Here is a 16,810-nt window from a genome sequence, read left to right as displayed (position 1 = left end):
CACCACTGTGGGTACCAGAAAGACTCCTCCCTTTGCCATCACAGATCCCAGAACTTGGTCCCCTCTACACTTTCTAATCTCAATATTTGTGTATATCATTTAAAAGAGGTGCGTTCATTCACACTTTCCCATTAAAAACCACAGCTTAAAATACAAATTTCAGCAGAATTCTTTGAGACCAAATGTTCTATGAAATATTTTCATATCATTTAAATATGGTTTTATTGTGGTATGTACAACAACCACCTATAAACCTATATTGGTACAGTTTCCTCTCTCCTTTAAATAGTTATCAGCACCGGGTGGGGGGGATGTTAACATAACCTCTAGCTACTTCAGTAAATGAAAAAACAAGATTCAAAGAATCAAATGAACAAAAACATCAAGCTACAAATAAACACAACATTTAGTCAGTTACCATACCTGAATATCCCCAGAGAAGTTGTTGTGCTAGAATATAATTAAATCCAATCTTAGAAAAAGCCAGAACTGTCACAATTTCACATGACGGCTACAGAAATTATTCTACATCTTAAGATAGCACCATCTATGGAATCTTACACATCATTATGTAAAAGAAAAGCCATAAACAAAATTCCAAATATAGCAGAATATACATTTAAGATTTAAAAATGTATTTCAATGCAAGCTAAATCCAAACTACATAATGGGTAGGAAATCTTAGCTCAGAAAGAAAGCAAAGAAGAAAGGAATACAAACTTTGTATGTATAAATTACATTTCAACAGCATAAATAATGTAATTTGATAAGCTCCCAGTGTGCTTTTTGTACAGATGATTACCATATGATATTCAGATATTCCAGATAAGAATTAAGAAAGGGAAGGGTGCCTGGGTGGCTCAGTAAGTTATGCATCTGACTCTTGATTTCAGCTCAGGTCATGATCTCAGGTTGTGAGACTGAGCCCCACACTGGGCCCCATGCTGGGTGTGGAGCCTGCTTGAGATTCTCTCTCCGCTCCCACTACCCTTCCCACCTGCCTCTTTAAAAAAAAAAAAAAAAAAATTAAGAAAGGGAAGACATCTAATTTACAGAGTAAATCACTCCATAAATCAGAGTATCTCTACAAAGTACGTACACAATTTTTGGAGTATTTCCATAAAGTAAGTATAATTCACTCTATGACAAAGAAAAGGGGGTTTTCTCATATACTTCTACTGCTTGCTTATAATAACCACCAATAATTTCAACCATCAAAGAATCCTATATGGCCATCTAACCCCTCCTCTGCCTGAAGCAAACCATTTCTTTGCTCAAGTACACCTCCACAGCTCTGTGCCATGTTCGTATACTTGGGTATATTAGGCTACACCTGGCAGCTAACACAGAGCTGAAGCTCTTATCAAAGGAACTTAAGCTCTTCTAATCTGAACATTCTTCCAATTACTTTACAGGCATTCCAACCATCAATGGTGACTGCTAGAGACAGAGAAATAAACATGATACATGACCTCAGACCATGTCTCATAGTCTAATGGGGAAGGTGGGTATTAGATAAATTATCATAAATGACAAAACAGGTACACATGTGGGGCACAAGTGCTACAAGAACTCAGTGTGCCGTGAGGACACATGGGCCATGAGACAAATGAGCATGAGAGCGTGAGATTGGGGACAAAGGAAACCATGTTTCCTTAGGGAGGGAACTATACCTTAGGGAGGAAAAGAACAGGCTATCTCCCATATATGAGAATGATCAAGGGAGACTATAAAAGAGATTAATAATAATCACAATAAAAGCAAATACTGATATAATGTTTCCACATACTGGATTCCAGGCATCTTTATAACACCCAGAAATGGAGCCATATAGTGAAGGGCCTTGTAAGAAATACTAAGGATTTTGGCCTTAGTTCCAAGGAAAAAAGGGAAGCCTTTGAAAGATCTTCAGATAAAGAGTGGGAAAATATTTTAGAAAGATTAAGTAGCAGTACTGTTGCTCTGCTAACTAAAGAAGCAAGAACAGCCGCAGGAAGACTTGCACGATTATTCCCGTAGTCCAGGTGAGACGGAATGGCCGCCTAAAGGAGGATGAGGAGGTGAGCGGAAGACGTCCTACGACAGGTCCCTCTTCCAACAGGTGGTTGTGAACGAACGTAGTAACCCAGAATATCCTCATGGAACAAATCCTGCACCACAATCTTTGAAATATTGCTCACCTATACACCTGAGGCTGGCGCCTGAAATTGTCACATCTTCTGAAGACTTCTACATACACCTATGAGACCGTCTCAGCAATGAATACCGTAAATCATCACAAAGTAGTGTCGAAGTGTACAGGTGAATATGCCGCCCCTCCACCATGATGTTTGCAGCCCTTCCCCAGAAAGTCTGAGACAGAACACATGCCAGCTTCTCTGAGAGGTGCCCGGACCCGCCATCCCCTCCTCATACTGACTCTATTCTCGGGATTTGACAGAGGACACATCCCACTGAAGGGCAGTATTATTTACGTTGATGTCCCCACTGGACTGTGAGCTCCTTCACTTTTATTCTTCACATTATCTCCCTCTAGCACAATGCCTGGTACACAGGGGAAATTCAGAGAAATGTTTACTGGGAGTCTTTGGTCATGAAACAGAGCAAGGCATGAGGCCATATGTAATAAGGAAATATTAAAAATACTTCAAATATAAATAGGATCGTGGTGCTAACCTATCAGGCACTCCTACCATTTGTGTGATTTAACTGTTTTTTTTATTTGTTTCCTCCAAATCCCATCTACCCTCTCTTCTAACTATTCCCCAAATTCTAAGTCAAGCATTTACTCAAGTAACTTAACCCTCAAATAACTCAAATGAAGAAGACAATATACACCCAATTATCTCATGATTATGGAGAGCAGATAAGCGGACAGAAGATACTCATCTGAAAAGTTAACAGTAAATCACAGGCACAATCCCAGGGATTTATTTGCCTTTCCGTCTTTGTGCCCCTGTCCCGCAACACCATCCCCAGCCCCGCACGTGGAAGCAGGAACATGTCCAGCCAGACGTGTCAAGCAGGCACTGGAAATACAAAAACAAAATAAGCGATGGTTCCTGCTCTCAAGGATTTTATAGTCTAGCAGAGTAAAATTATGACCATGATAAGGCCGAGACGACTGAATGGGCTGTGGACTGAGCTCCCTGAGCAAAGCAGAGGCAGCCACCTCAGAGGTGCAGGGCAGGGGTGGGTGCAGGGAAGCCTCCTCTTGGAAGACACGTGTGGGCTGAGGCGTAAAGGATGAACACAAGTCCGAGCGGCAAAGTGGAGGATGGAGAGAGTATTTCAAGCAAAGGAACACCACATACAAAAATACAGACATGAGGAAACTTTCATTCAGAACAATTACGAAGCTCCCACCTTGAAGCAGCTGCTGTGCTACACGGTGGTGACAAGTGTGTCTGCTCTTGTGAGATGGATGGAGCGGTAAGTTTATCAATCTGCAAACGCTCAGGATGGCGAGAACAGGAAGGGGACACAGAATGAACCTAAGCCAAAGAGATGGTGAGTTCACAGTCACAGAAAGCCGTGCCACCCACAGGAACACCACCAGGTTTAACCTGAGAGAAATCAGTGTCCACTGAGAATGCCGAGCAGGGGAGGGATGTGATCGGAGAGCGAGCACTGGAGCGAGCGAATCTGTGAGGGGGCCCTACACTATGACGGAGGCAGCACAGAAAGCGAGAGCCTAATGCAGAGAGCTGGGAAGGAGGGGGAACAGACTTAAGGACAGAATGAGGACTCAAGTCACGAAAATGTTGATTTTGAGACACTTACAGAACTCCCAAATGCAAAATGATAATAGCGGCCATTTCGTCAGTGACCTTATGTGCCCGGTACCATGTTGAACCAGACGCATTATGTATGCATCATCGTATGGTCACCAAAGTCATGACCGCCGCAACACTACAACATCGCTTTTCGATAACCTGCCCCCCTGCAACACTGCAAAACTGGATAAAACTCAGGAAGTTGTGACTGCCTGCCATCCTTGACTCAACCCTTACTTTCATTTCTCTAACCTTATAATAAAGTAATCTTGCACTGGATATCACCAAAACTTGAGGGCCTCAGACAGACTGTCATGGAAGGATGTTCCTGTATTACCTTGTTACTGACTGGGAAACAAAGGCTCAGAGAGGTTGGCTAATTTGTCCAGAGTCCCACAATGAAGGAGTTGGGTGTGAGCCAAGATCTGTGTGACTACAAAGTCCCAGACACGTAACCATTACAGCACACTGCCCATCTTGACACTGGGGTGGCAAAAGATGATGGGGCAGTTCTTCCCCAGGGATGGCGGCGGATGCCTGGGCTGGGTAGGGATACTCAAAGAAAGTGAGAGCAAGATGGAAGAGGTGAGTGACAGCTCCCATAATACCCCATATTCAGGGATACACTCAGGAACAGGAATTCACAAAAATTCTGGGAAGCAGGAAAAGAAACATAAGGACACCAAAAGAGAAAAGTGCCATAAAAACCAAGGTGTTCCAGAAGGGCATGAGCAACAACGTCTAAACTTCAGGGAGATCAGATAAAACAATAAAAAAGGCCACTGGACTTAACAATAAAAAAGTCATTAACTGGTGACCTCAGCCAGGCAATTTTCCTGGGAATCTAGCAGAAACAAAGATTTGTTTGCAATGATAATAGGTGACGAGGAGGCAGACCATAAGCCTATCCTACGCTTTCTAAAAGCCGGACCAGGAACGAATGCAAGAGGAATCAAAGTCTAGTTTGGTCTGTTTTTCCAAAAAAGGGGAAAACTGAAATTATGTTCAAAGCTAACAGTAAAGGGGCAGTAGAGGCAAACAATGAAAATACAAGCAATTACTTAGTATTTAGCTCAGGATTCTAAATGCAATACAAGTAAAACTATAAAGTAATAAGACAGATTTTATCCTAGGAATGAAATTAGAGAAGTACCCACTGCAGAGAAAAAAAAAAACACATTTCAATTCTAGGCAGCAGAACTTTCAAAACTGGGCCATCAGTTGTTACTGATAATCAGTAAACAGAAGTCTACAGCGCTCTGTCAGCAAAACAGCCACATAATCATCATTTAGAGCAAAAGAAAGATAAAATAATAAATAAAACATCATGTTGTATATGTGTGATGTTCCCTATCATAGGAAGGGAGCTCCCAGGGTAATACACCTAGAGGTAAACGACACGCAGGGGCCTCTCTTCTCCCACACTCACTAATGCCCTCCATCTGGCCCAGGCCACCAAAACATGGAATAACATATTGGCTGGTCACTTCAGAGAAGAACCTGCACAATCCCAAGAAGGTGGGCAGGGGCAGCCAGCGCGGGGCAGCCGGGTTCTCCCACACTGCCTATGTCTACACTAGTGAGCTAATCTGAGTGATTCTGGCTCAACAACAAAAGCAAGCTGCCTGACACCAGCCATGATCTCCAGTACCAGAATTATCAGGATGTCAGGGCAATGTGTCATGGTGATCTACTGGACTTCTCTCTGGGCATCTCTTCGCCAACTCATGTCTCAGAAAACCAAAGCAAGGGTGTCACTTACTGGGTCCTCATCAGCCTCCACATCATAATGCTCCCAAAATATTAAAACTGTTTAAGGCAACAAACGAATATCAAAAACTAATTTTGCCTGGCACTAACAGTACAAAAATAATAGGGAAGATGCCCAGGAGGCAGTTACCCATCTTTCACATGGCCAGATAAAATACTGAAAAGGCCAGAGGTCAGGATCACTAAATAATCATGAGAGTGGTAACCTAAACTTAAAACTGAGATAAAGAAAAGTGACCTTGAAGACAATTTCTGGGAGAACCGAGCTACACATCATGTGTGACAGAAAGAGTCAACCCAACCCATCTATCGTACAGTCCAGAAAAATTAACCAAGAACCAGAGACGAAACAGTGCTTATGGTATAATCCCCAAAAAACAAATCAGAATCCACAGTAGATGAGGAAATGAAAAGACACACAAAGTAGGAAGACTCAACTTTATAAAAATGTCAAGTTATCTATGTAAATGCACAAATTTTACTCATTCCTAAAAATGTAACAACGGGTACCCCATCCACCTAAGGCCAGACAAACAAGTTGTGGCCATCCCCATGCCACAGGGTATCTGAAAAGTTCTGAGTAAAAGCGGTATTATTCTGCTGGACTTGTACCCTTTGCTCCTGATTTGGTTCCGAATAACTTGAATAACCAGGCTGATTTCCAAATCCATAGCCACCTGAGAAACTATCAGCCATTAACAAGAACATTCTCTTCAAAAGAAAGAATACATCACACAGGGAGAAAGCAGGATCCAGTCAGACAACCTGGATGGATAAGAGTAGTCAAGGACACAGACACACACCCCGGTAACTAGCTGAGCTCATCTGTGCTACTATATGCCAGGATCCCCGTGGGAGCGGACGAGACCACAGAGGCCTGAGGCAGTGTCTGGGTGTGGGCAATCTTCTGGGTTTGGACCTGGGTTTGTTCAGTTTATAAAACTTCACTGAGCCTACATTTATGGTATGTGAACTTTTCTGTATGTGCATTATATCGCAATGTAAAGTTTTTATACAAGACTGTAATACAGATTTTGGAAAAATAAGGATTTCTAAAACTTTGGAGCACAGAACAGCAGTTATAGGAATCCAAGTTTAGACTCTCAAAAAGGCTACTTTGAAGATGACCATTCTGAGCTACGTGAATCATCTAGATAGTAGAAAAATCAACATCCACTTTCCAGCTCACAGTTACAGATCCCTGTGGTTAACAGCACTGCACACTCATCTTCCCTTAGTTTCACCTGGGCTCATTCTTAGTTCGCCTCCCCCATCCCAACTCCTTTCACTTCTATTTAAATGAATAAAGATGTATAATGTATAATAAAGATGTATAATGTATAATGATGTATAATGATTTCCTTTACTCATTATCCTTCAAAAGAGAACAGCATATGCTATAAAAGACACAGTACAAAAAATACACTTTATAACCTTAACTGATGGGACAAATCCAGAATTTTTCAGGCCAGTATCTAACTTAGAAAGAGTTCAGACAATGGTTTTATAAGAGAAAGGATGCTCACAAAGTTGAAAGATTCTATTAAAATGAGACCCATGCTGGTCTTTCCCCCAGATCACTCTGTCTTTTCCTACAAAAAATTCTCAATAAAGGACACCCATCCTTTGCCAAGACCTCAAGAGTTCTCTTTCCTGACACTGCCATCAGTCTGCAGTCCCTGGAGCTGAGCCAGAACAGCCACAAAAAACTCTGGAGGACTGGGTGGTGTGGGCGACACAAGGCTGGCAGGTGTAAGCCCTGAGCTCCAGGCACACATGACCTTCTGACCTTTGAACCAAACTTCTTTCCCTCCTTCCTCTGTGCAATCCAACCAGTAACAACCAGTAGTGAGCTGTGCTCACTACTACATGGGCTACGAGACATGAGACTGAGGGTTCACATGAGAAAGGAAATGGGAAAGCATTACAAAGCTGTGTAAGGGACACCTGGGTGGCTCAGTCTGTTAAGTGTCTGCCTTCAGCTCAGATCATGATCCCAGCAACCTGGGATCAAGTCCCATATTGGGCTCCTTGCTCAGCGGGGAGCCTGCCTCTCCCTCTGCTTGCTACTCCCCCTACTTGTGCTCTCTCATTCTTCCCCTCACTGACAAATAAATAAAATATTTAAAAAAAAAAAAAAAAGCTGTGTAAGAAATTACCACAAATGGTAATTTATGGTGACAGGAGAGGTTTTGAAATGCAATACCACCCTTGGATTCTTTTATATGTCCAAATCTAGCACTGAAATGCCTTAAAATATAACAATTACATTAGGTTAAACCATCTGAAATTGTTGACTTATAGGTTTAGAACGGTAACTTTCGGCAATTTCCTACTGGTTCAACTTCACAGAAAACTTATAAAAACTATTTATACTTTTAGCAATAGGTTTATTTAAAAAACAAAACAAAACAAAAAACCTAAGCAACTATAATACCTCGGGTTTGGGCAGCTTCCTTTAAAGCAGCTATAAGGTGAGGCTTCAAGTTATCCAAAATGAACCTTCCTTCAAGACCTGGGAAAAGGGACCTAAAAAGTGAAAGAAACACAGCAATTGTAACCTTCTAACAATTCTAAGATAAAAGAAATTTAATTACATAATTTCATTTCAGTTAAATGTACTACTTTATATAAATTATAATGCACATACCAAATCACACTGCAATACTTTTTGATCGAATACTATCTAAGCATCCCTTTAAAACACGGTGGCATCATGCGCCATAGCCAAGTCCAGAATAGTCTAAACATCTTAGAATGTAATTAACTTTATTTTCTGAGATTCATACACATCCTCATTTATAAAGAGTTCCTTAATGCGCTGTTCTCATTAAATTCAATTTCATCAAAATAATTTATTATCAACTCAATCTAACTTCGTTATTAGTGCTTTAGAACCCTTGTTTTCAGTGTCCTGTTATGAGATATCCAAGAGAAATGACTGCTCGATAACTTTTAGGCTAACCAACATCTGAATGCTTTCTCACTTGAGAATATAAAAATACACCCTTTCATAGTTTAACAAAGTATTTCTGCGAAAGTCTTCCTGACTATAGCTCTACCCTGATGGCGACTAATGGATTTCACAGTAAAGGACTCTAGATGTACGTGGGGGTGGGGGGAGGGAACAGTGCGGCAGAAGTGTGAGCTCTACCTTGGATAGTCTTCTGAGGTAATATAAATAACATCTTGATCTGATACAGATGAGGAGAAGGGCACAAAATTTCCGTTTTGTAAAGGTAGCAGCTCCAACCCCAGCAGTTCACTGTAGGCTTGGTCAGAAAGCACAAATTCCAGAAGGTGAAGCTTGTCTTGGGCATCACCTGGTTGCACAGACTTCCTCAGCACCTGCCGCACCCACGCAGGCGTCACCTTCCTCACGAGCTTGGCGCTGGAGGCAGCGAGCTGAACGGCAGCAGCAAGATTGGCGGGTACCTTGACAATCTGCTTCCCTGAGCTCTGGAGGTAGCTGAGCACGGTTTTCGTGTATTCCAAACTTTCGTCCAGTTCTGAGAAGTAGGCCTCCTCCAACTTGACCCAGTGGTTGCTAATGGAATACAGGACCGCGTTCTGGAACAGCTCGTTAAACAGAGGCTCCAACACCGGCTGCCAGTGCACCTTGACTTTGTTCGCATCGGGCCAAAGCTTATAGATGATGTCAACCGACAAGGGAAAATCAGAGCTCCTTTCTGTCTCCAGACGTTTTATGGAATCTAAGATCAGAGTCGCGTAGGCTTTAGGGACAACATTCACAACCAGAAATTCATTCCACAAGGCTGCCGGGTCTCTCCACTGGTCCAGCTCTCGCCACTTGATGCTTCTGCGATTGTCAGTCAGGCCAAAAAACCCGCTGATGTGAATTGGGAGGCCCGTTTTGCTTTCCTCACCTGGCGGCAAAGGAAGAAAGCAGAAGGCTTTTCCTGAGAAATCGGCTGTTGCTCCTTTTTCTTCATCATCTCTTGATAAAGACATGGCTATTCCAATGATTGGGACAAATTTCAATTCATCAGCTAAAGAATCAAGTTTACCACTAATCCCTCGCCCACCCACACTGTTACACACCAGCCAGGAGGTTTTTTGTGCGTCCTTAGTACTCTCATCTTCTAAAACTATATTTATATGATATGTTACACAGGTTATGCTATTGCTTGGAATCTTTTTACAATAGTTACTTATAGCAGTTTCCAGAATCTTTACAGAATTGGGCCGCTCGTGCTTCAGGGCCTTATTCTCACTAGCAGTTACCCTAAATACCAGTCTCTCGGTTCCATCGGCCTCTCGGACATGTAAGGAAACATCCTGCACACTTTTCAGGAAGAGCAGCACTGTGTCTGCATCTGCCCTGAACGAGTCAAACAGCTCAAGGACCTTCTGCTTATTGTAGAGATTACTACTAAGCTGGGAAGGTTGTAGGCGAAGAGGGAAACGGAAAAACGTTCCTGGAAAATTGGCATTTACAAACGTTTCCTTGGTGCTTCCAAAAATGCCAATAAATGGAGCAAACTGGTCTGAAAGTTCACTAATTTCTTTGCTGTCATCTTTGAGATTCCAACACTGGCCTGATTCATGTGGACCAAAAAGCGTTTGATGAGGGTCTAGCATCCCAATCTGGTCACCACTAAATATGCAAGGAACATCTGTAAAGAAAATTTCAACAGTCATGATCAACTCTGAAATTTAACACACAATTATAATTACAATGTACAATTACTATCAAAATATTTTAAGTGGAAAAGCACAAACCATAAAGTGACTCTAACACAGCTTTTATCTAAGAACAAACTAAATTTAGCTTAGGAATTTAATTCTCTGAACATGAAATCTAATGATTTCTCTTTTGATTCATTAAGTACCAGGCAGAGAAACTTCAGATGATTACTATGAAAACGTAAGAGAAATCTTCAAACACCTACTACACAATCAACATATGTGAAAGATATTTATACTCAGCCCCCACAGCCACCTGAACCCAATTATACAAAAATGTACATCCTATGCTCAAAATACACATTCCCACCACAGAGTCTCTGAAAGTGGGGGAGGGAAAGGACAGTGCAGGTGACACCCCCACGTGTTACCCAGTGAGCCAAGGCCCCGGGATACGTCTATAAGCAGCCCCCTGGTTTACTACCATCCCGTGCCTCTCATGCTGAGCACACCTCACCACACGGAACCCAAGCACAGTGCCCTGGGAGACATATTTTTTAATACAGCAACTATTTCAACTGTTTCTCAACCACAGACAATACTACTTTGACAGAGGCAGAAAACTAGGTACATCAGATGCTCTGTACTTAGAGAAATTCTTCAACGCAGTGCCTTTCTATGGACTTCCTGAGAGTAATTTTCACATGGTCTGCCTCACCTGCTGACTTTCACACCTAACCCTCACTCAAGATGCACCGTCATATTCACAGTCATCAACAGCAGCCTGTGCTGTCACAACCACGGCCTCCTAAACTTCCAGGTATTTTAAGTAGGAAATAAGAGGTCCACCAACCCAGCTGCTAAATCCATCAACAATGCGATGGGATGGCACTCCCGTCTGCACTCCAGTTACTAAAATTATGTCAGAGATTCCGGATAGTTGTAAAGCATAACGCATGACCTTTGCAAATCCCCAGATTAGAGCACAGCATTCCAGTTAATGCTGTCCCACAGAAGCATGCTCATTCACGAACCGTGAACAAACCCACAGTGCTACGCGGATGTGGCAGTCAGCTAGACTCCCCAACTAAACAATTCATTCCTGTAGGACACTCTCCACGCTTATGCGCGGGTTTAAAACTTCCACATGTCACAGACCTGAGGGGTAACTCATCAATGGTTGAACACACCAGTGCTAACATTCATGTATAATTGTTACATAACACTGCGAGATGGGATTTAATATATGATTTACATTCCACAATATATTATAATAATACAAATGCAATAAAAAATAGAAGCTTACAAAACTGGGCTACAGTGACCCAACACCCCACTTGCCAGTCCCAATTCAGGCTAGAGGTTTGAGAACAATACCACCCTCTTCTCTGAAGAGTGTTCCAGTGTGAACAATAAGTTATATGGTTTCCCTAGCTATAGCTACAGCTCTGCTAGCTAGCTCATTCTGCCCTCCTGCAAGTTCAAAATGCAAACAGAGTATGAAACTAAACCATAGCAAGTGCCAATTCCATTAAAAAAAACTTTTTAGCACAAACTGCAGTAAATTCTGAGAGCTTTGACTCTGGAAGATACATCTACTCTTAGAGACGTCTACACGAAGAGTTTAAAGTACTTCCTATTGTAACCACAAACCAGAATCCTCATATTCTTTCTAGATTCAAAATGTGATTTCAAAGTAATCTTTGAAATACTCAAAGGTTTAAGAAGAGCAAAATTTTTATCAGGAAAATGTTAAGAAATCAGAATCAAAGATCTTCACTTTGTTACTCAATTCTACTGAATATTATACTTTCCTCTTCAATCTCCTAATATTTAAAAATAGGTACAAGAAAATCTGTGAAAATGCTTTTGTCTGACTCAAAGATAGTCAGTGTAAAACTTTTTAGAGTAGTAACAATTTATGCAGGTATTTTAAGAACTACAGTTCAAACCTCACGTAAAATGACTAACTAAATATGTAATATTACACTGAACCCACCAGATCACGGAATTAATTTTCAACATCACATGATGAGGCTCTGGTGTACCGACCATAATAACTTTAGAAAACATGGATAGGTCACTGGCATACTTCTTACCGCCATCAGGAAATTTGAAAAAGAAGCCTTTTAAAAGTACCACCTCCAAAGTTAACTAAGTAAATTACAAAATATAGGTTAAAATAATTTTCATGACCATGACCCCAAAACCAAATACTATACCTGTTATATGATAGACAGAATTAAACCCAATTCCGAATCTTCCAACCTTCAGGGGGTCGTCCTTTTTCCTGCTCCTGGCTATTTCCTGAATGCCGTGCCAGTCCTCTGGTGTGAAAACTGCATTGTTGTACACATACAGAGCTGGCCCTGGGTGGTAAAGCACACAAGCAATATTCAGAAAGAAGTAAGGCATGGTGTTCAGGCCTCTGCCAAGAGCTTCCGCCACATAAAACTGCTTATTCCATGGGCAGATGGAAAGAAGTGAATGGATGGGGCGCCTGGGTGGCTCAGTGGGTTAAAGCCTCTGCCTGCAGCTCAGGTCATGATCCCAGGGTCCTGGGATGGAGCCCCGAATCGGCCTCTCTGCTCAGCAGGGAGCCTGCTTCCCCCTCTCTCTCTGCCTACTTGTGATCTCTGCCAAATAAATAAATAAAATCTTCAAAAAAAAAAGTGAATGGAATGACTGAATTCTGCAAAATAATTCTGATTTTCACAATAAAAGTAAAAACACAAGCTAATGGTAAAAATAACTAGCAGGGGAAAAAAATTATTGCTGGCCAAAACTCCAAAAAGGGAAAATTAAGAATGTTATGATACTTAACACATCCAAACCACAGAGCAAACAAGGAAGTTAATCAGAGTATACTATTACTTGACAAAATTTGCTCCTAAATGGTAGATTTAAATCATTTTGTAAATGGGATAACCTATAAAAGTACTAAGGAGACTTGTTATCTAAAAACAAACCTTGTTAAGGGGCACCTGGGTGGCTCAGTAGTTAAGCGTCTGCCTTCCCAGGGTCCTGGGATCAAGCCCTGAATCCTGCTCCCTGCTCAGCGGGAAGCCTGCTTCTCCCTCTTCCACTCCCCCTGCTTGTGTTCCCTCTCTTGCTGTCTCTGTCAAATAAATAAAATCTTTAAAAAAAAAAAAAAAACCTTGTTAATACATTATTTCATAAGAAGAAAAATAATCCTTTAGTCATGTTAATAATCACCTTGTTTGTTTCTGTTTTTGTCAGCCTCTGGAATTTTCTATATGAGGGATTATCTGAATAACTAAAACAATCATTAATGTGACAAATTTTAAAATCAACACTTCAGAATAATAGTACCCTGTCTTCAAAGTCATTCTTTTACTTTTTTGTTTTTTTTAAGATTTTATTTATTTATTTGACAGAGATCACAAGCAGGCAGAGAGGCAGGCAGCGGTGGGCGGGGGGAGCAGGCTCCCTGGTGAGCAGAGAGCCCAATGTGGGGCTCGATCCCAGGACTCTAGGATTGTGACCTGAGTTAAAGGCAGAGGCTTAACACACTGAGCCATCCAGGTGCCCCCAAAGTAGTTCTTTTAAAAGGTTAGCTTTATAATTCAAAATGTTTGAATTTATAATGTGAATTTATCATTCAAAGCATTTTTGGAACACTGCTTTTTTAAACTTCAGAATTTGAAAGAATTCAAACTTTCTTTGAATATATTCAACTATAGTTAATTCGTCATACTTAAAAATAATTAACAAAGTGCAAAGATATCTTAAGTGCATAGCTTAAGAAAGTCTTTCAAAGCAAACAAACCTGTAGAACCCCCATCCAAATGAACACAGAGAACGTTCCAGCACCCCCAAAAGCCTCCTTCACAGGCCTATAAATTCAAGATATGGGGATGCTGACCATTGCTTGTTTTACAAAAATGGACTGCTGCTGTAATAGTCTAAGAATGGAGAACAAAGTAGCCAAGACTGCCGAGGCCTTTCCAAGGAAGAAGACACAGGGGCTGAAGTGGACTCTGGATTTCAGACTCAGCTCTACTGTTACCAACTCAGAACTTCGGGCAAACGAAAGCCTTTACGGTTCAGTGTCCTCGTCTGCTCGTCTGTCAAATAAGGATAAGAAAAGTATCGCCTTACAAAGGAGTGTGGAGGCTCAAATGAACAATACAAATTAGGGACCAGCACAATGCCTGCAGCAGAGTAAACCCCGAAACAATCAGATCCTGTGATTGCTGTAATCATTAGTAGTGTATGTCATGTCAAGTATTTATGATCAACAAAATACTAACACAGGAATCTTAATAAAGTAAGTATCTTAATCGCCAACAGCTAACTCTAGCTGGCCTGAAAGAGCATCTCATGAACAGTGTCTAGTTCTGCCTATTCCAAATATCCATTAAAAATACCTGTGAAGGCACAGAAACCGGGACCACAAAACCTCACAACACTGAACACCGGGACTGAGTGAGCCTCTGCCAGAATCCAGAAAGAACTTGCACAAGTAGAAGGTCTATGGAAGGGAATTATTAGTCCAGGAGGGAGGGACGCCTGGGTGGCTCAGTGGGTTAAGCGGCTGCCTTCAGCTCAGGTCATGATCCCAGCATCCTGGCATCGGGTCCCACATCGGGCTCCTTGCTCAGCAGGGAGCCTGCTTCTCCCTCTGCCACTCTGTCTGCCTGTGCTCACTCCCTCTCTCTCTCTCTCTCTGACAAATAAAGAAGTAAAATCTTAAAAAAAAAAAAAAAAAAAAAAAAAAAAAAAAAAAAACCAAGTCCAGTGGGGAGCACACCACATAACCCTGGTAGGAGCAAAGCAGAGCTGCCAGCCTGGAGGAAGACCTCCCTTCCTTGCCACTGTCAACCCAAAATCCCCTGTGGCCCAGCTGCTTCTAGAAAATACCTGCCAAGATAGAAAACAGATGTATGTTCTTACGAATTCATACAAAGCAGTGCTTCACACGGAAAGGAATTTCCTCCTCACAACCTCACTGTCCAAGGTTTACTGTCTCCCATTGGACCCATCAGTGAGCTCCTAGAAGGAAGGACACAGGCGACATAAACTCCTGTTTGTGGAACTGCCCTGTGTGCCAGTCTCTGGAGTGTGCCTGACACACGTGCACGGCAGCCTACAGGGCACACTTGCCTGACACATGTGTACACGGCCTTCCGCAGCGTGCCTCACACACAGGCTAGCCTGTGGCTGAACCAGGCAGCGCTCAGATGAGCCCACCACAGCCAGCAGACAACTGCGCACGGCAGCTCGATGCATCACTCTTCACTGGCTTCTGTACTGAGCAGGCGTAATCCAGTTCTTAGTTCAGATTTTAATCATGTTCTTATCTGATTACCCTCATCCTGGAATAATACTCATCCAGGAGATTTAATCTTGAATCTCACTGAATCTCCACCTCTACCTTGAAGGTCAATTTTAAAATACCCCAATCCACCCTGATTGAAAAGGTAGGTGCCTCTTCCTTCTGAGAGTGAAATAACAAAAGAATAAACTTCTTTGGAGAATTTTCTCGTACAGGAGATAGTTATCTGGGAAGGAAAGGTGAGAAGCAGGCCTGCAATCAACTTTCTCCTTTGGAAAGGTTACAGGGAGAGAGAGAGAACCCAGCCCAATCTCCTTGTAAACATGCCGAGGACAGATCTCTGGGCAAACACACTAACACTATCTGCTAGTAGGAGTCTAGTAGATGCATTCAGCATTTGCTTATTATAACTAAACCTGGAATTTACAGATTTAGGGGAACGAGTCATAAGCTATTTAATTATCAGAGAAAAATGTGAATATGTTTTATCACTGAAATAGCTCCTTTCATGTAGGCAATGGCCTGCGTGCATCACTGAGAGGCCACTCCTGCTCAATGTAGGCCCAGATGTGTCCAGCACAGCATGAATGGACCTAACAGGAAGTGCTGGGAGTCTTCTCCACACTTCCTTCACTGTTTCTATTAACTACATTCTTGAAATCCTAACTGGGATGAAAATGGGTGAGAACTCCCCATTTCTATGCACCTGATTTGACAGATTGAGACTTCTGTCATCTGATTATATAAAAAAGAACAAAAACAAGGTGCACTGAAAAGTTCTCATTTGCAAAATTAGCTATCAATAACGGAAAACAAAACTAATATCCAAGAAGATGATACCAGCTAAGAAAACAACAACATCTGAACATAAGAGAAAGACATTCTCAAATACCCAAGAGCATGCAGGGTCCTTAACAAATACTTGTTAAATAAAGGTATCAAAGATCATTTCTCCCTATTTTTATGTGTCCAAGTTTATTTTAGGAATGTAGGCATTCCTGATACTTAGAGGTAGACTCTGATAATCAGAGTCTACCTCTAAGTATACAGCCAACCCTCGAGCAACACAGGTTTGAACTGCACGGATTACACATGATTTTCTTTGATAACCGCTGTAAATGTACTTTCTTTCTGTTGTGATTTTCTTAACATTATTTTCCCCTCTAATTTATTTATTTTGGAATCATATAGTATATAATACATATAGCATACAAAATATGTGTTAATTGACTATGCTATGGATAAGATGCTTCTGGTCAATATTCAGCTGTTAGGAGTTAAGTTTTGGGGGAGTCAGAAGTTATACACAGATTTTTGA

General features: G+C 41.6%; 1 protein-coding gene across 4 annotated transcripts in view; it reads right to left on the bottom strand.

The window, feature by feature from the left end:
* Positions 1–16,810, bottom strand: part of SACS (sacsin molecular chaperone) — a 94,151-nt gene that overhangs the window by 16,491 nt on the left and 60,850 nt on the right. For 3 of the 4 annotated variants that reach the window (XM_059144611.1, XM_059144612.1, XM_059144613.1), the window contains 4 exons: positions 12,416–12,562; positions 8,701–10,183; positions 7,984–8,075; positions 424–450 (listed from right to left, as the gene is read on the bottom strand). In XM_059144611.1, coding sequence (XP_059000594.1) covers positions 424–450; positions 7,984–8,075; positions 8,701–10,183; positions 12,416–12,562 — 1,749 coding nt within the window. The remainder of the gene's footprint in view (positions 1–423; positions 451–7,983; positions 8,076–8,700; positions 10,184–12,415; positions 12,563–16,810) is intronic. The other variant, XM_059144614.1, reaches the window with a different exon arrangement.

Source organism: Mustela lutreola, chromosome 13 (assembly GCF_030435805.1).
Source record: "Mustela lutreola isolate mMusLut2 chromosome 13, mMusLut2.pri, whole genome shotgun sequence".
NCBI lineage: Eukaryota > Metazoa > Chordata > Mammalia > Carnivora > Mustelidae > Mustela > Mustela lutreola.
Note: the sequence above shows the minus strand (reverse complement) of the source record. Positions and strands in the feature narration are given on the sequence as shown.